The following is a 20,501-nucleotide window of genomic DNA, read 5'->3' as shown; positions in this document are numbered from 1 at the left end:
TATGATAAAGTATCTATTGATATTGTATATTATTATGTGCAGTATTTAACCATACTATTATTCGTTCCTAGAGACAAGTTAGTTGATTTCTCCATGTAGCTTATATGTATATATAGCGTAGTTGACCGACGACAGATGCGTTTCCTATTTTCTGCATCCACAGTAATATTATATCGTGAGACATCTCTAATACCCACTATAATATTATATAAGTATATATGACGTGATGACCAGATCTGATCCAAGCAGTGACGTTCGATCGGTAACGTACGATCAGGAACTTATCGACCGGAAAGTCTGAACTGGTCGTCTGTTACAGTGGGTATAGGTACTCACTTAGGAATAATATACCAGCAATAATTCACCAGCACAAGAATATTATGATTGATGTTCCGTAGGTGCGCGTGCGTCTTAATACAATCGGTAGTCTACTGCAATATTAAGGCAAGACCAACTTGTAAGCCATATTGTTTCAATTTTTTTTTCTCGTTTATTACGAAAACGGATCACAGACATTGGGTCAAACCGGAAATGCTGTGAATCTATTGATTATGTTTCATTATTTACGATATTTTTTTGTACTTTACATTCAGTGGTTGATTTAACGGTCGGGCAAGTCGGACACGTCCGACCAGACTCTCGCAGACATAACAAAGAAAAAACAATATTTTATTTATAAATTTGTTTTATTTTGTTGAAATCCGATGTCTGTACAAGGTGTATAATTTTTTTTATTACTTGGCTTATTGTGACCAGCTGAATGTATAGACTATACCATAGAGTAGCATCGAAATAATATGCTTTTATTAAGCTTTTTATAGTAAGTAAATAACTTAAACAATTGTACCGCACATGATATTGTTATAATATAAAAATGTTTAATGTATTTAATACACTTATAATATATATAGTTCAGCAATTTTCAAATTATATGGGACCTAAAAAATAAAAACTCTAGCCGGAACTATTTCTTTAAATCCAACACTCTTAGTGAATATTTTATATTTGAAAAAAATTAAGTAATGTTACCACTTAAAATGAATCATAATAAATAAAAAAATTAAAAAATTACATTAATCTAATCTACCTGTATACATTAATTCTTACAACTATTTACGCAAGCAGCTTTGACTGATAAATCATCGTTACGAATCTATACGAAACCCTTAACGATCAATAATTTAAAATGTATTGAATATCGTACTAATAAAAAATAAACTAATTATGTCTAATACTTTAATTTTCTAATTGAAAAGCTTATAACACAATAAATAAACACTTAACACATAACTATTTTAGAATTTTAAATCCATTTTTGAGAAAACGATCCCATATTTTTCATCAATATTTCAACGATTTCCTGGCAATTTTAACTCCACTGCAATTTTAATAATAATTGCAACTATACGATTATGCACCTCAATTTTCTTTGAACAATAAATTATTATTAGCAATTGAAGTTTTTTTTTATTACTAGCTCTCAGATTTACTGTAATAGCTGAAAAATATTATAATATGAGTAGAATTAAAATTGACTCTCATACCATGTTTTTCCTTTGAAAGTTCGACAGTGGTACTAACATGGCATTTATGGTAATGAACTATAAAAACATCAATACAATTAAGTACTGTATATTAAAAACGTTTCATGTTTGAATATTATAATTATATTTTATTGGCCCAACCATTTAATTACTGATAAGTGGAAAAGTTGAAAAAAATAACGGTAAAAACTGAATTAGGTAGGTACATAGTTAAGTGACTTTTCATTTTTAAATAGATTATATTATGGGGTATGGACCACTTTTAATTGATATACTTTTCGGTTGAAAACTTAATTTAAATTTATCAGAGGGACGACACAAAAGTGTAGTTAAAAAATGTAATAACCTGCTATAAAATGGATTCACCATTAATTAAGTCAGTGGATTGTTTAAAACTATTGTTATGAATGAAATTTAAAAACGCTCATAAGATGCTGTTATAGATTTCGTACTGAATACAAACACACCAATACATTGTATTATTGAAAAAAAAAATACTAAACGCTAAGATTTCAAATGTCTATAAATAGTTTGAAAGAAGTCTCAATATTTTGAAAATTGTGTTGTGTAAACTGTAAATGCAAACACTAAAATAAATATTTGGTGAAAATTTAAAATTCCATACTTGAATTACAACTATAGGTAGCACAAAATCAAAAGTTTAAAATTTAAAAAAATTTTCCGCTCTAAAACGTGATGACAAACATAATAAAAAAAAATCTCATCGTTGTAATACCAATGCATTTCTCGTTCCGTTCAGAATCATAAATAATATGGATAAATATAATACATCACAAAAAATAAAATCAACCTTTCATTTATATATTAGAACTTTTGATTAGTTTTAAACTTTTTCAATGTTTTTATTTGCCTATCTACATAAGATCATTTTATTTTATGCATTTTATTTTGAATGTTCGTAAAATAATAATGCAAAGTATTTCATGCCTATCGGAGGATATAATACAACACATCCTCATCAAGTTGTCAGTCTGGCGTATGATATTTCCATAAAAGAAAATACAGCTTACGTCATAGTAAAATAATAAAAATATAAATTGAATAAAAAAATAAATGTAAATGTCAAAAGACGAAAACAAAGAATTTCTTATAAAATGTAATAAACCTATCAGAACTTGACCGTAATACAGCGTTCACACTTTAAATGTTATATGCGTTTCCGAAAATGTCAAACGAGTCGTTTCCACACAACTTGGCCGACAGTAAAAAATGAAAAAATAAAAAATCGAGTGGTGTTTACATTAAAAATAAAAAGCAAGAATCGGCAGTCAGGACGTAAACGTTGTCCGATTTAATGTATATAATATATAGTACACGAATGTGTTTGAATAGTGCGTCGAACGAAGAATGAAAACCTATTATGGTGAGTTTAAAGGGAAAAAAACGAATGAAGTTTTTTTGCATTTTGTTTTGGCATCGAAAAAAAACAAGCGCCATAACGGCGCATTTCCTGGTGTTGTTTATAAATCAAAGTGGGTATTCACTATTCTCTTCGACGGTTTTTAAAAAAATTTTCCTTCATTGTCTTATTATTTTGGATTATTTTACGACAAACGATAATATCGTAATATGACGTGGGACGAATCCGAGTGAAACCGTCTATTATAATATTATTTACGATCGTTGCGTTGCGTAGCAGAAACGGTTGAAAAACGAGTAACGAATTGATGTGGTTCGACCGTTTTATTTCGATTCGAAGTGTCGCCTATTAACGTCGATCGAAATAGTAATATGATAAGTAAACTTACGTAATATACACACGTCGTGCGATAGTCGTACTTAAAACAGTAAATATTGTAACTCGTATATGTAGACTCGTATGGACTAATTTGGCCGTATCCAAAAACAGTATGGCGACGGTGGGCACGTCAGTGGCGATGGTGTTTGGTAAATATAATATCGTCCTCAGATGATATTATGGATGTTTGCGAAGACGTGCCATCGTGGCTAATCCTGCACCAATAATGGATGTTTTCAAAACAACGAATTTTTTTCCTTTATTTTTCTTCCCAAAGTATAAGACAAAGCTTATTAAAATGTGTAATAACTTTTGTTTGACAACCTACTAACGACGTCGTTTTTATTTTCCACCATCAACACACACAGCAAAGTTATAAAAAAGTAATCAACTCCGACACTATATCTATGTTCAAAAATCTGTATTAAAGTACGCATGTCTAGTTTAGTATGATTTTCATGTCAAAAAATGCGCATCAAACGCAATAATAATGCCATCGTCGCTAATAATAATAATATTGTTTATTATAGTCGAACGAGAAAGCGTATTTATTGTAACAATAATAATAAATCACCTTAAGTACGATTATATTTCTGGTTTGAATACTTGATAATTTGTACCCATAGTATAATATTACTGTCTCATATGAGTTGACAATGTATTTCAGGGCAGATTTAAAATTGAAAAAAAACTCGTCATGGATCGAACGGTATTAATTAATGGAATATTATAATAAATAATATTATGTGGCTTGGCGGGGCGCGGGGGCAGAATCAGTCACCCATCTGCCACTAGTTCCCGGATGGGTGACCACCACCCGGGTTTAAAATGACAAAAACTTTGTCATGCACACATGTCGTTTTGCTAACCAACTGTTTCAGCCGCTCCAACCGTTCCAACATTACCAACCGTACCAAACCAACCAACCGTAATCCCTACAATAGCTAATGCCCATAGTTGCCGGGCTCAAGACCAAGAAAAAAGTCAGGGATCGGCATGTAAACTTTCTTGATTTTTAATTTCTAGAAATGTATTAACTGATATCACACCCAAGCGGTAAAACAATTTGAATCCAGAAAAAATGTCGGTGGGAACAGCCCCACAAAAAATCATTTTCATTTTCATATTTTAGTAAGATAGATCTCCAAAACCGGAGAGCGGATTTTGTTGTTTGGGGTCTTATTAGATTCACTTTGGTTAGGAGAAGTGCAGTAAAGATTTTCAAAACTTTACCTTTAATAGTTTATTCACTACAGTACATAAAAAAATTAAAACAAATTTTAATGGGCGTTTTTTGATGTTTTTCAGCTTGACAGCTTCGTAATGAATTAACGATTGGAGATACAGTTCTGAAAATCTTCACTGCACTTTCCCTAGCGAATGCAAATCTAACAAGACCCCAAACAACAAAATTCGTTCTCCAGTTTCGGAAATCTACCTCGCTAAATGAAAATATAACGAAAAATAACTCTTTTTTTATCTGTGAAAAATTAAATAATATTTTTTGAAAAATTTAAATTCAACGTCTAGTATCTACTTGATAATCCCTTTTTAATGAGTTATCAACCAACTTTCTAGCTATCACAGTTTTAGAGAAAAGTTAAAAAATACAAATTATTTTCCTATTTAACACAAATTCTTGAAGTTTTCAAAATTCAGACTTTTTTCATTTCAATCACCATACTTATACTTGATTAAAAATCAAGAAAGAAAAAAAAATTAAAATAATATGAATCCGTGTACAAATATATAGGTACCTAAACAAAAATGGGTACTGATCTACTGTCACTAAAATATTCGATCTGTTGACATTTTAAACCTGTTTGATAAATTATAATTAAACATTAATTAAAATTTTTTTATAAACAAATTTCTTTCTATTAAAAATGCACACATATAATTTCGTTATGCAATAAAAATAAAAAATAAAACAAAACCAAGATTAATTCACAAAAACATAATTTCATCCGATCTCGACGCATCGACCTCACCAATTTAGTGCGGTTAAGACCTTTACTTAAATGTACATAATGTTATATTAATAGATAAAATTATCTATGGTTACTCGGTTTATCATTATGGGTCACACCTTGACCCGTATAATACCATAAAATATATAATACACGTTACCACGTTAGACCAGTGCCATTGTTTGTAAAAAAAAAATGTTTGTGTATAATATTATCTAAAAAATACTTTGAGATCGTATAAATAGAGTTTGTAAATTTAAGTTTTTTTTTTAAATCTTCGAAAAAATTAAAATTTCGAGTTATGTTTTATTTATTAATAAAAAAAATGAACCATTATAATTCATTGTGGCTCACACGCAGTTTGTTTAATTTTCCATCCACCGACTCCCGTAAACTAAAATTGTGGATTATGGAAAATAATAATATTGAAAAATAGTGTTTTACTTATCTTTTTAATTTTTGTATGGCCGCTAAAGGTATACATTATTTTTAGTACTTGCCTACATTATTTGAAATCCTTTCTGATAACAAATATATAATATTTTACACGATTTGTATATTTGTATTTGTATTTTTTTTTTTTTATTTTACACCATTCAACAGCAACATTTTAACTATGTTTAATGTATTTCTTAAAAGCAATTGCTTAACCTATTTTAACGTTAGCATGTTATCGTTCAAATTTGGTTTTATGGTATGTATGATATTAGTTGACCGATAGCATTCGATGTGATTATATGCGTAACAGTATAAAGGTTACTAGAATGCCACCAAAAACAGTATAAATAATATTTTTTAAACGCGAGTTAATAATATGACATTTTAGTAATTAAAATATGATTGTTATTTCGTTCTGCGCAACTATATTAATAGTAAGTTATACGTTCTCAAACACACGATTTTACTTAGAATTGGGTTGGAACTTGGCACGTCAAATGTGTTGTATGAACTCGTTCTTGAATTTTCTATACGCCGGACGTATAATTGTAACCAGTAGCCGAGATCACTTAGGAGTTAGGACGGTTAGATTTTAAATCAAATCGACCAATTAGAGAACACAAAGTAAAACAGCAGATAATTGTCTTGAACTTTTAAACAGAACTTTTAACGAAACAATTCTCAAGGAAAATAACGGAAAATCCGTTATCTCCCACACGAGTGTAATCAACTCATATTATAACTTTCATATGATCGCGTTTATATATAGGTATGGCACATACATATTATGTCAACAATGAAAATATAAACGTTATCTCTATTTTCCACGCTGATATTTTATTTTATTCGCAACAACATAATATTTTGTCATTACTTCAAACATGTATGTATATTATATGAGCGATTGTTAATTGCATAATATCGTAATATTATTATAAAATATGGTATTTTGTAACTCTCTGCGAAATCTTTTTTTTCTTTTATTATTGATGATCACTTATGAAGTTATGACCGGGTTCGGTTAGACTAAGAAATAATTCTGTTCGTTTCAAATTAGTTTTCCATAATATCTCAGTTGTCACATATTTTATTTTTTTAAAACACTTCATGTTATAAATTACATTATGATTAATGCATATACCTACAAATATTATACTAAAAATTCTATGAAACTGTTGTTAAGTATAGTTCAATTTCTGTTGATTTGTACACATTATTTTGTAATAGTAAATATAGGATACTACAACAACCAGTTAAATCTACTTTCTTGAAATGATTTCACTTTTTGGTAGAAATGTATACAAGCAAATATTGTCTAAAAACAGATTCAACAATCAGTTAAATCCAAATATTAACAATGGAGTTATTAAATAAATGGATATTGTATATTGTTTAATGATGTGCAACAACCAGATAAATCCACGCTTCCCTGAACTTTTGCAAACAAATAAACAAACATGTTTTAAAGTTAAAATTTTACAACTTTGAGAATTAATATCTGAAGAATAATTGTCAAAATCTAACAAAATTAATTTTAGCACATTTCTGTGTCTATCAAAAATTTCAAAAAGTGGACTTATCTTGTTGTAGCAATTCCATTATAATTGCGAGACCATATATTATTAAAATTACCGATTCGGTTTTAGTGTAAAACTTCGCTACATTGGACCAAAGTACTATCAACAATTATTATTTTTGTTATTTATTTGTTCACATTGACTTACTCATTACCTATTTTATATACTTACGCGTCATTACTTCATAAATAGTGCCGATTTGTTAAAGTGACTTATAATTTGGTAACCGAAGTTACCGAAGTATTTTACACACTATACGTAACTCGGTGGTGACCGAACGTGGCTTCTAATTGTAGACAGTCGACATTTGGTTTCAAAATTACATTTTTGTCTGCTTATCGAGGATTTTCCACGACGGGTTGAGAAGATTGTGCAACATATCGTGGAGATTCCTTGACGGGTCGAGGATGGTCCTGAAATGTGTGTGAGGAGGCTGAAATGCGTCAAATAATCACCACACACCTCAAAGCCACAAACCTGTCCAGAAATACGCTAGCCGACGACATATTATTAACTTAACAAACCACTATATATTATACCTATTGTGTGGTTGTGACATTTCTTGCTCACACTCACTGTAAACTGTAATTTGCCAAACTGTTGAAAACGATATCGATCACACTATAATACCCACAAACATTTTGATGAAAGGTTTTTGAAAGGAACTGAGGGTCGTGGCCACATAAAAAAGGTCAATAATACGTTGTGGGTCACCAAAATTTTAAAGTTTTAGAAAATAGATTTTGTAAGATGGGGGCACTGGGAACCACTGCCTTATATCGTTTTCAATATGAATAATATGATCTAAGCTTCATATACTTTAGTCGGAGACATGAAAACTGGCATGTGTCCACAGCGTTCCTATTGAATTAATAAATTTTCCTATGTATTCATACAATAATTATAATTATTATAAAAATAATTGGCGCTGTAATAAATAACATAGCTAAAATTAGATTGCAACTTAACACTAGCAATGTAAACAATTTAATTTAAAATCGTCTAATAATTTTATTACATTAAATTATGATAAATATAAATAAATAGATAATAATATCTTAACACTATAATAGCAGGGGTATGAAACTCCGTGAATTGGCCGAATCGGGTGATTGTGGCCTTGAACACGGTCGCCGGGGGGGCATACGTGTAATAGGGAATGGTAAACAAGCCGACCCCGCGTAGAATACCCCGCCATAGTCTTTTTTCATAATATTGGTAACCATGGGTCTAACATCATGTTGGTGGGTGGAACTGTTTCATGTTTTTCGTATGTTCACACTTCAGATCATAGGTAACCAAGACCCCAATCAGCTGATCGAGTTTCGCTTCTATATTGTTTTACGATAATAGTATACATGATATATTATAATATTATATTATACCAAATTTAAATTTAAATTAATCGCATATTAAAGTCGTAAAAATAAAATTATGAATGATCGGTGAATATAAAGGATATGACCAGTTAAAAATCATAAACGATTGAAATAATATGTTCAATAGAACCGGACCAACGATACCTATGTACCCAAAAAGCATTTTCAAAGCGCCGTAATGATTATTTTGTCAATGTATCATACTTATTATTTGTATGGCGTAACGATTATAAGAGTTACCAGGAAATGGACCTAAATGTGACTGTGGCGAACAACTGGTGATATGAATTAATCTTTGCTTTAGTGCTAACTGCTAACGATTCGGTAGTTGACAAAGTTTATTTGATGTCGATATTATATCGTAAGTAATAAAGTATATATTATATTTTAATTTATATTTTATACTATTATATGACTAAAAATTCTCTCTGTTATCAAAATATATTAATAAAAGTGTTTTTAGTAAATAAGTAGTAATGTCATAAAAAAAATTAAATTATATTATAATAACATGTGATTGAATTAAGCAAAAGAAGTAAACCTAAAAAAATTTTATCTAGAACATAATTTAGAATCCAAACTCACATCGTAGTATTATATAGACATATAAACAATAAATATATTATTACACTTATACGATGTATTAATTCATAGTTAGATACAAATTTATCAATTATTGTATCTATAATTTGTACATACGAAAGCAAAATAAAGATTAATATGACTATAATAAGGTAAATACTCAAAATTCAACATAATATTTTATTAAAATAAAATACTTACTAATAATTTACTTAACAGAGAAATATTATTATTATTTTTTTTTTTTTGATCTTAAGCCCGGCATCTATGACCATTAGCTGTATTGGTTTTGTACGTTTTGATGTCGGTAGGGGGGGGGGGGCACGTGTGTGTTGGGTTTGGCAGAGTTTTTGATTGGGCACTCGTAGGTATCTGCCATGCCCGGGTGGGGGATGGCGGCACTTGTACTCTGAACCCCGTGACTTGCCCGAATAAAAATGCCACCCATGATCAAGGAATCGAGCCGGCGTCGGCTGCGTCGCAACCGACGCCTTAGACCACTCGACCACTCCGTCCCCCAGAAATATTATTTTATTTTTTAAGAATGTCTTAGTTGTGTTTTTTGTTATTTTTTAATTGATTTTATTGATAAGATAAATATAAAAAAAACTTTAATAGGTACCAATTACGTTTAATACCACGGTGTTTATATTGGAATTTGTTTTTCACATTGGTTTTTATTGTAGTTGAATAATAAACATGTTATAATCCTAATAATTTGAGTCTTGTAGATAAGGAGTATGGAGATTAAAAAGATGCAATTAATAACAATATTTCACCGATTCAAAAAATATTCAAAGATACCTAATATATGCTATATTATGACATCCGTCTCGACATATTTAATGATATTAGATGTATTTATGTCGTGCAGTGAGCAAGTTTCCAAAACTAATTGTTTGCGAACAATTTATTGTTATAATATATTATTAATATAACTGCACACATATGTGTATCATTGTGTATGATATTATAACAACATTTACGAGTCATTAATCAAAAGTCAAAACCCGACAAGGCAGCTTAACTATAGCGTTGGCCAAACGATGTACGATGATTGTTGGCAAAACGTACATAAATGTTTATAATAATAAAATTATAATTTCACCTTGTCCGCCTTTCGTTGCAAGTAAAAACATATCAAAAAATATCAAATCTTCAATTAATAAACGGTGCAAGGTAGACCCGTTGTTGTTTGACCGATATTTTTTTTTTTGTCGCACTGCAGGGTCACGACGATACGGACATGATTTTATAGCGTTTTCCACCGTTTATTCGGTCAACTCAAGAATATAATACATCAAAAATGGAATCATTGCGTTCACAGTGCTTACGCGTACATTGAAAACAGAAGCCAGTTCGATGCTTCACCGACGACCACACAAATAATATTATGTCGACTACATTGAGTTGGAGTAAATCACGTCCCGAGACTAGAAAATATTATAGTTATAATAATAACAATATTATTACTGTATTTATTAGGTAGTGATTTTTTTTATACTCATAATGAAAAGTTTTCATAAATTTATTATTTTGTGTTATGCCTACACGATAAAAATTTAAATAATATAAATAGAACACGTTATAAGAATAATCTTATATGAACGATATTCAATAATATTTGGCAACTATTGTATTTACTATATTATATCATGTACAAAAGTTATGTATATATCTGATTAAATCGTTAAACGTATTTGCAATCAAAAATATTTAAATTTGAATGTATTTATATCTATATCGAAAATCGATGTACTTAATAACATCGATGTCAAAAAAATTGTTTGATATCGATTTTGAATAAAAATATCGATATCGTTCTGCATCACTAATATTATTTATGTCAAGTTTTCAAATCTTCTCAATAAATTATTTCAAACGTATTACACTGATTCTGATAATACTATTTTTTCTTCAACATAAATATTGTTCGGCGATAAAAAAAATATTTTGTAGGTACTATAACGTGCCATATGTCACGTGATAAATATGACGTTATTCAGATTATGTGGTTATTTCTTTACGCTTATTTGACATCATTATACAACAAACGGAACGGCAATTAGTTATTATTACATAATATATCGCGTTTTTATGTGATGCGACAACAAAAAAAAAAGCATAAAAAAATGTTCATCTTTAGCTTAATTATATATTATTATATATAACACTTTGGCGTAGACGTCTACAGCGACTTTATTGACACGGCTCTTCTTCGTTCGACTCTCATCTAAATCGCGGTAACGAAAACTTCGAAATGACCATCGATTTCTACTACGCTTCGTGGAGTCCGCCCTGCAGGACTGTGGAATTGGTGGCCTACATTTTGAAAGTCAAACTCAATCCGATTGAGACGATACCGGGCAAAGGAGATACGCAAAAACCAGAATACAAACAAGTAATTACCTACTTACCTATAATATTATACTGATTACTTCGTTCGGCTACCGTGTAAGTGTGACAATTTTTTATTCAACCACTGTTTCTTGTTACAGTTGAACCCTCAGCATACGATTCCGACCATCGTCGACAACGGTTTCGTTTTGAGCGAAAGGTGAGTGAACACGATTGTCACGAATGTCGTTTACGAGATTCGTTATTATAAGTATAACTATTATGATAATATCATTGTATTCAAATATTATAAAGCTGAAGAATTTGTGTTTTCGAGGAGCATGTTGATCTAGTGTAGCTCTGAAGCTAAGACTGATTTCAATAAAATATATCATATCAATTATACATTCCCTGAGACACGGAGGGTGTTTTAAGCTTCTTTGTTCAATCCCTGTAGGCTCATACAAGAAATTCATTTTGAATCACAAAAATCGAATAATTTTTGGATTATCTTATACGAGGTTGTCATTGGTTGCAGAAATACAATTTTGATAGAAAATACAAAATAGTGTTAAATGTATTGTATGTTATACGAAAGTGTAGACAAAAGGCAATTTTTCCTTATTTTTGTGGCTTATAAACTAAAATACCACTCGACTGATCGTAACGAAAGTTTCAGAGATTGTTCTTGGATATATCAGGAAAAAATTGAAAGTAATTTGAACCACGTTAAAAATATAAACCTCTTCTTCTTTATCAGCCACAGATGGATTATAGTAATCTTGGCTGAATTAGTAATTTTAAAGACAATAAAATATTCAACAATAATAGGATTTGTATGAAAATTTCAACTTACAATGTTATAATTATTAAATTGCCCACTAATAATAAATTAGTTTATAACAGGTATTCAATAATCTTTAGATATTTTCATTTAATTATGTTATAATATTATGGGATCGCGGATAATTCACCGCGTGATAATTCACCTTGCGACTATTCACCGTCAACATTTCACCGTATTTACAATTCACCGCATGTATAATTCACCGCGGTTACAATTCGTCGTGGATATAGTAAAATTTATTAATGAGTAAATAATAATATAATAGTATAATTATTGTTCATTTAATTAAAATTTATAAATTAGTTTATGCAAATACATTTACATACTGTCAAAAAAAAATAAAATAATATTACAATAAATTACTATTTACATAAATAATCAAACATTTAACTGAAAATTATGGGCTATGCCTCTTAAATAATCTTCTGTTATTCTATTATGATAGTCATCACACACATTTTCTAACCTTTCAGCAAAGTCTTTGTATTTTCTTTTAACACCCATTGAATGCCCGGCTATAAACTGTTCAACATGGATTTTATTTAATGATTCTTCTTTTTTAAACGCCTCAATACACTTCCAAATACTAGGATGAATTACATTTAATGTGGATGAAAAACTATTATGCCAACCTTCGACAGAATTGTTTGTTCTTGGAATGTTTTCTGCTAAATAAGCATAACAGTTCCACAAATTGATCGGGAATAAGGCTGGCTTTCTTCTGTTCCTACGGTCCATACGACCAATCCACGTGTCTTCGAAATAATTAACCATTGGAGTTAAAAGTTCTTCATTTGTTGTGTAGTAACTAGTATCCATCAAATCATTGAAAGCCTGTTCAACATTAGCTACAGGTACAAAACTAAGGGCAGTCATCATTCTGATTTGTAGAGCGAATTCTGAATCTTCAGTATATTTTTGTTGAAGTCCAGCTTGTTGAACGTGTCTCCAAACAGACTGTGTAAAATGAAAAAAACAACCTCGAATTTTTGTAACTGGAAATGTTTTTGAAATGGCATTCATGGCCGCTTTCTCGAAATCAATCATATAATTTAATATAATCTTTTATAATTTCGTCATTACAAACATGCAAACGTCCTTTACATTTTATCTTCTGATAATTTTCACACTTCCATATTAATTTATTTAAACCTTGTTTTTCAAGTATATAAATGTACCCTTTTAATATTAATTTATCTTTACCCCGTTCACTTTTAATATACGATATATTATTCATGATTATAAAATGAAACACTCTTGTAAACGTCGATATACGTAGTGGACGATTCCGACACAATAATTCAATAATCAGTAACGTGTGTAATCGTACAGTTAAACGTATCTGGTTATTTTTAAATTTAGAATTTTGGATAAGGTTTCAATTTGTTCAATCAATTTGTATCAGTAAGATAAACTTAATGGCTCATCATATCAAAAATGCCATTTCGTAATTTAATATATAGACATCGACTGATAAATTGGTTTATTACATTTTTACATTATCAAAAAAATAACTGCGATGAATTGTATGCGCGGTGAATTGTACACGCGGTGAGTTGTAAATGCGGTGAAATGTTGGCGGTGAATAGTCGCGCGGTGAAATAATTGCGGTGAAATATCCGGATACCAATATTATGTTATAAAAAAAAAAAGTTTTCTTAATACATAAAGTTACATTTTATAAAATTTTAACTATTTTACTAATCAACTACCTAACATAAAATTTTAGAGTAAGTACTACGTACAAAACAGTATTATTTATTTTTATTGCATATATCATAAAAATGTCTCAATAAGTGAGTAGTTCGTTAAATTAAATAGAAATTAGTACCTACCCATAAAATACGTCATATAGGTACAATACACATAATATCGTACCTTAAACATTATCAAAGAGTAAATGGTGAATGTTTAATGTTTTTTTAAAATATTTTATCCAATTTGATCACTTCTAACTCTGTAGATAATTTAATATATTATACTTATTTTATATGAACAAAAGTCGTATTAAAGTATCAACCTACACGAGTATTTTTTTACTGTTAAAATATTAGACTTATAGTTATAAAAAAAGACGCTTAAAAACAAAACAATATACATTAAGTAACACTTTACTGTCCATTACAAATAATACCATTCTACATTAGGTACCTTTCTACATTTTATGAAACATTTTGTTTTCGATTACTTCTTTTTATAATTTATAGTAAATACATGTATCTATACGTCATATTATTACCTTAAAAACATTTCAGTTATTGAAAGTCAGCAAAATAAATTAACCGACCTATTGTTAAATAATTGTGTATTCTTAAATTGTTAAAAAATTATTTTAGCCGAGCGATCTGCAAGTATCTCGTAGAGAAATACGGCTCTGCCACTGGGCCGTATTCCAAAGAGCAGCTCTATCCAAAAGATTTACAGAAAAGAGCGACAGTTGATCATCGCATTGATTTTGATTTGGGATCTCTGTACAGAAGAGCATCCGATTATTTCGTAAGTATTCGCGTATTTATCTCATTACAACAATACATTAGTTCATAATAAAAATTTATCATTTTCATGGGTTTTGTTTTTTTGTTATATAATATAAATTCACCTATATCATTTACTCAACAAAAAAAAAATAGACAAAGTTTTAATGATTTCGTTGAATACATACATTAACAATCTTTTCTTGTAATTTCAAGTAATTTCATTTTTTTTTTAATGTTTACATAATTGATCGTATTATTATCAAACTTTAATCTATGATAATAATTATATGCCCATGGAATACATTCAATTTTACTATTATATTTACAATACGATTCTGATTTACATGTACCTATTTAACATTTAAATGTGTATTTTAATTGACGCAAAGTAAAAACAACGTACAATGTATAGCTAAAATAAAATATTTAATATATCTAGGAACGTTCACCGTAAAAAATCCTGTAAATACTGAGTATTTGATAACGAATCATAAAAATCAATAAAAAAAATTCACATGAACTCCAATTTGAATATCGTTTATAGCATACAGAGTTACATCAATGTTTCTTCGCTCAAAACACCTGGCTGCTTATCCTTATATTCATCTCGTGCGTTTATTTTAAAAATCGTTCGTATAATTGATTTATAAGAAATCCGAAAATTTGAAGTTTAAACCATTTGATGTATACCAAATCAGTTATGCACGCGTTTGTATTATAATTTATGTTTTCCAATATTGTCTGTTATATATAATATAAGTACTGTGCAAAAAACGCACTCATAAACTTACAATTAATAAGAATTTAGCAAGTAGACGACTGAGGTATAGTGCATAATATAATCAAAACCGAAGTCTGTAAACGATAAGGAATAAAATAGCTTTTAGTTGAGTAGGTAGCTATAAATGTAATTAATGATTTAAGGCAATTTTGCTTATTAGATTTGACTCCTGCACAAAAGACTACTTTAATAAAACGTTACACACTAACAGATTTCCACATAATGTTATTACACGATCACTTAGCTGAAGTTAATTTGTGATATGGTGGAACACTATCAGGGATATTATTATATTTAACAATATATAAATTAAAATAATAAAATCAAAACACAAAAAACCGTTTTGGAATAATTTTTCAGTAAAGAAATCCTATATATAATAGCTGGTAATATTAATTACTACGATGCTAATTTAACACGATATCTTATAAATGATTTATATTTGATTACTTCAACTATAAGTTGAATAATTATTACTCCGTTTTTTTATATTCCGCAAAGATTATTATTATCAATAAAATGTAATAGGTACTTAAATGACAGCTATAACATATTAAGTGTATTACTATTTATTTTTACTTTTTATTAATTTTATATTTTTACTTTCAAAATACCATGTACCAATACACCGGTATCATGAATACAGTATACAGAGTGATTCACCAAGCATGGTAACTAAAAAATACTCTTATCAATAGAGCAGGTACTTTCAAGTTTCAATCGCAATATAATAATCTTAATTCCTAATAAAAGGGGGTAACCAATAAAATAACTATTATAATTATTATTATTGATGACATCATTATATTGTTACTATCGTATAATTGATAATCATCATATAATATTTTATTTTATTTTGGTAAAATAATTATAAAGATTTATTCGAATGACTTACACAATATTATTGGTAATACTTAATTTGACTTGTCCTAACAATTAAAAATGAATAAAATAAATACGCAATAATATATATCATACAATATTTTATATTATTATAATAGACATATCAAAATATCGTACACAATTCAATGTTAGTGATATACATTATAGCGTCTCCAAAAATATAATATATATTCCCACTGCCTCCGTATAACTTAATACGTTGTGTTCAATATTTCTTCTTGCTATTAGTACAATACATTGTTAAGGAGAAGCAGTCCTCTTGAATTGAACTACGAAATATTTTGTAATACAAAAGAACTCGTTTCATTGAATACGTAATTTCAAACAACGTTTTAATAATTTCTCAAAATGGTATAAGTCCTTCATTTTTGGTCGAACTTAAGCCATTGCGATTACTTCTTAAATTAAATATCAAAATTAAATACTAATATTTTGTACTTTATATTTATTTTCCGTGATTTAATCAATCTGAAGAATTTTTTTATTCGTGAACCTCAACTTACATAACACCCCCAAAAAAGTCATATCCATAATCTTTTTTAACGAGACATAATTAAAAGAGCAATAATTTTATGTTATATGTTCGTATGTATAGTTTTATATGTGTAAATGGTCCATAAAAGTACTCATGTTTTTTTCAAAATTTTACCAAAACGGGTTTTTCAACATTTGAATGACACTTGACGTAATTTGTGTTCATTTAAATTTAAATTGACAAAATTATACTGCTGTTATCAACTATGATATTGTTTTACAGCGAGTCAATATTAATGTTGATAGTAAAATTTACTATAAATATTTTGATTTTGATAAAATAAATATAGGTTATTACGAAAATAACAACTATTTATATTTTAAATGTTCTTAATAAAGTTAGTTTTTTTCATCATTATTTTACCAAGATAATATTATAAAATTCACTACATTTAAGATAAATTTGAATTTGGTGTTTTGATAGTACAATAGAAGCCCACTAAGCAAACCGTGTTAGTAATTTAAATTGCATAACCATCGATAATACGCAACATGAATTTTAAAAGACGCTTTCCACATCTCACGTCTACTTTTTAAAGTTCAGATTAAAACTTTTTTTTACTCCAAAGTTAAAATCATATCATTATATAAAGATAATGCTCTTGTATTTGAGTTATAATATATAAAAATATTCTCGTCATTTTCATGAAGAAGAAAAACGCCAAGTCAAGCGTTTGACATCAAATTTCCATCAACTTTTAAACAATATTTCTTAAAGACAATTACTAAATATAACAGATGATCTGATGAAGTTATCTTCAATTTTACTGATTAATATCTGATTTCTTTTTTGAATAGAGTTGGTTCTGGTGGACGACATTTTTGTTATGGTTACAGTAAATGTAATTTTCCATAATTCAGCATTTCATAAATAGTCTACGTACAAAGTTTTAAACCTTTGCTTCTCGTCAGGCCTTTAATTCATACTCGTGTTACAATTACACGATTCACTTCAAAATGTATAACTTGCGAGTGAAACCGTCATTCCGTTAATCGTTTAAATTATTTCATTACATCGTTCATCATTTTTGAGATAGTACACATAAAGATTATAAAGTCAGACGAGCGTTAAATTTTATGAGAAATTTAATATAAAATCGAAACAGACTAATAGTACCTAGTAAAAAAACATAATCGAATTATCAATACAAATTATAAAAAATATATACTATTAAATACGCAAATAGCACAACAGGAACTAATGGTGTTAAAGGTTGTTAGAGAAAAAAATTCCGAAAAAAAAAATAATCTGTTCTGATTTTTTATGGATGAAAATCACTTATATTCAAAAACCGATTAAAGTTACGAGCATGCAAATCTATGCAGATTTTTTTTCATATTATTATTATAAACTATGTGACTTGTTAATCTTATTAACCCATAAAATAGTTCAAATTAATGTGTCAGCTGTTGGAAATAAATATATATCTTTTAAGTAAATCAGTGTTAAGTTAAATTTGTTCATAATATTTATTATGACTGCTGATGGATATTTTAATTGCATGTTGTGAGTTCTCGAATAGTTTAATATTATTAGTTACTTATTTCTACAACTTTTAGTACTCTACAGTCTGTTACGCAACTATTATATCATTATTATTATTATAAATAGTTTAATAGTAGGTAAGTTTAATCGACGCTCGGTTACACGAATTTCAAGAATGGATGGGGAGGGGAAATTCTAATCGCTAAAAATGTCGAGGTATCAAAAACCTATAATAGGTGTCATGGCGTTTAAATGAAAATAATTGTATGTATCCGAGATTTTGGAGGTATCAATGTTCGAGTTACCGAGAGTTGACTGTTTTATATTTATTTCATGTTTACAATAGTTTACAGGCAAACGTAACATTCCAAATAAAATAATATACTTTTAAATTTTATTCCTTAGGGCCCAGTGTTCATGACCGGATACTATGGAACTGCTGCCTTACCGAAATTGAAAGCTGCCTTGGAAATACTCGATGCGTATTTGGCAAAAACTAAGTGGGTAGCCGGGCCCGAAGTTACACTCGCCGATATCGTGGTAGTAGTGACTATATCAAGTTTGGAGGTAAATTAAAAATTGTATTGTTGTCTTAAAAAAAAAAAATTGTTTAAACGTTTTTACATACATTATTCTGTTGGGAATTGTATTATAAATTAATTTGCATACATTAACTGAACATAAAACCACTAGGAAACATATTTTTCGTTGGAATACGTAAACGTTGTTTGCATTTTAAAGTCAGACGTCGTTAGACTCAGTATTTAAATTGTATACATAATTTTTTACATAAATTCAGTAAAATGGATGCTGAACCCCCTGAGTTATCTGAATAAAAATGTATTTGGTAAAGTGTTTAGATGTGTGCATATTAATATTATTGTATAATGAAAAAAAGGTGTAAAGCATAAAATTTAATTGAATTTACTTAAAACGTTTTTTTTTTTATATACACAATTGTGATATGAAACTTTGTTAATATAATAAACACATGTTATATTTTATAAAAATATTTATTGTTTTTGTAGATTGTGGGATATGAACTGACCAGTTATTCTAACATATTGAGATGGTTTAAAGCCGCACAGACAACTTTACCCGGATACAACGAAGCCAATCACAAAGGGACGGTAGAATTTAAAGACTATCTGTTTTCAAAATTGAAAGATAATTAAAATTTAAATTATTCATTTACACACAGTTCGTTTAGTATTATGTCGTGTAAATTAATAATAATAATGGTTTTAAAGATGCAGATTGAAAGAATTCAAATTTTAAACATTTTATTTTAATGTGACAATTTTACTGTCGATTACTCGTACACACGTAGGCAAATAAAATACTTTTTAATAAATAATATTGTATTACGCTTTACCTATTTTTATTGATTTCAGTAAATCGTACTAGTGGCCGGACCGTACATTTGTACTGCGCCAAACAATTAATACATTGCAGTACTAGTATTCATTATACGTCATAAATTTTACATTTTACATTTTCACGTAAATTTAAAAACGAAAAAATGGTTCATGTATACCTACGATAAATACGAAGCGAAAAACCTAAGTATATATGTTGAAAATGGTTGTTTAAAACTGACGTTTATATTGTTGTAGTTGATGATAAAAATACTTCACAACTCATGAGGCAGATTACTTTTTTTCCAAATGTGTCGTCGCGGTAAACTCGAAGTCATAACAATAAAAGAGAACGGAATGATAATAATAATATTATAGAGACTGGCGAGCGTCACTCACTGCAATGATACAAATAATTTATTTTATTCGACTAAATAATACATATTAAATTATATTATATTATATGTATAAAATGCGAGCCTTGCGCTATAATTAAGCTTTTAAAAGTAAAATGATGAACAATCGTTTT

The 20,501-nt window shown here is 28.8% G+C and overlaps 1 protein-coding gene across 1 annotated transcript; it reads left to right on the top strand.

Moving 5' to 3' along the window:
- Positions 1 to 11,413: 11,413 nt before the first annotated feature.
- On the top strand, positions 11,414 to 19,988 carry LOC132952717 (glutathione S-transferase 1-1-like). Its single transcript, XM_061025113.1, has 5 exons — positions 11,414 to 11,650; positions 11,748 to 11,806; positions 14,770 to 14,929; positions 19,020 to 19,181; positions 19,643 to 19,988. The coding sequence occupies exons 1-5, from the start codon at positions 11,510 to 11,512 to the stop codon at positions 19,787 to 19,789; spliced, it is 669 nt and encodes a 222-aa protein (XP_060881096.1). The 5' UTR covers positions 11,414 to 11,509; the 3' UTR covers positions 19,790 to 19,988.
- The last annotated feature ends 513 nt before the right edge of the window (positions 19,989 to 20,501 follow it).

Source organism: Metopolophium dirhodum, chromosome 9, assembly GCF_019925205.1.
Source record: "Metopolophium dirhodum isolate CAU chromosome 9, ASM1992520v1, whole genome shotgun sequence".
NCBI lineage: Eukaryota > Metazoa > Arthropoda > Insecta > Hemiptera > Aphididae > Metopolophium > Metopolophium dirhodum.
The sequence above is the reverse complement of the archived record's forward strand: the minus strand, read 5'-3'. Positions and strand labels throughout refer to the sequence as shown.

Coding starts and splice junctions, on each gene's coding strand:
- LOC132952717 (XM_061025113.1), top strand. CDS start 11,510: ATGACCATCGATTTCTACTACGCTTCGTGGAGTCCGCCCTGCAGGACT. Junction 11,651..11,747: donor AAAAACCAGAATACAAACAA/GTAATTACCTAC, acceptor TTCTTGTTACAG/TTGAACCCTCAGCATACGAT. Junction 19,182..19,642: donor TGACTATATCAAGTTTGGAG/GTAAATTAAAAA, acceptor TTGTTTTTGTAG/ATTGTGGGATATGAACTGAC.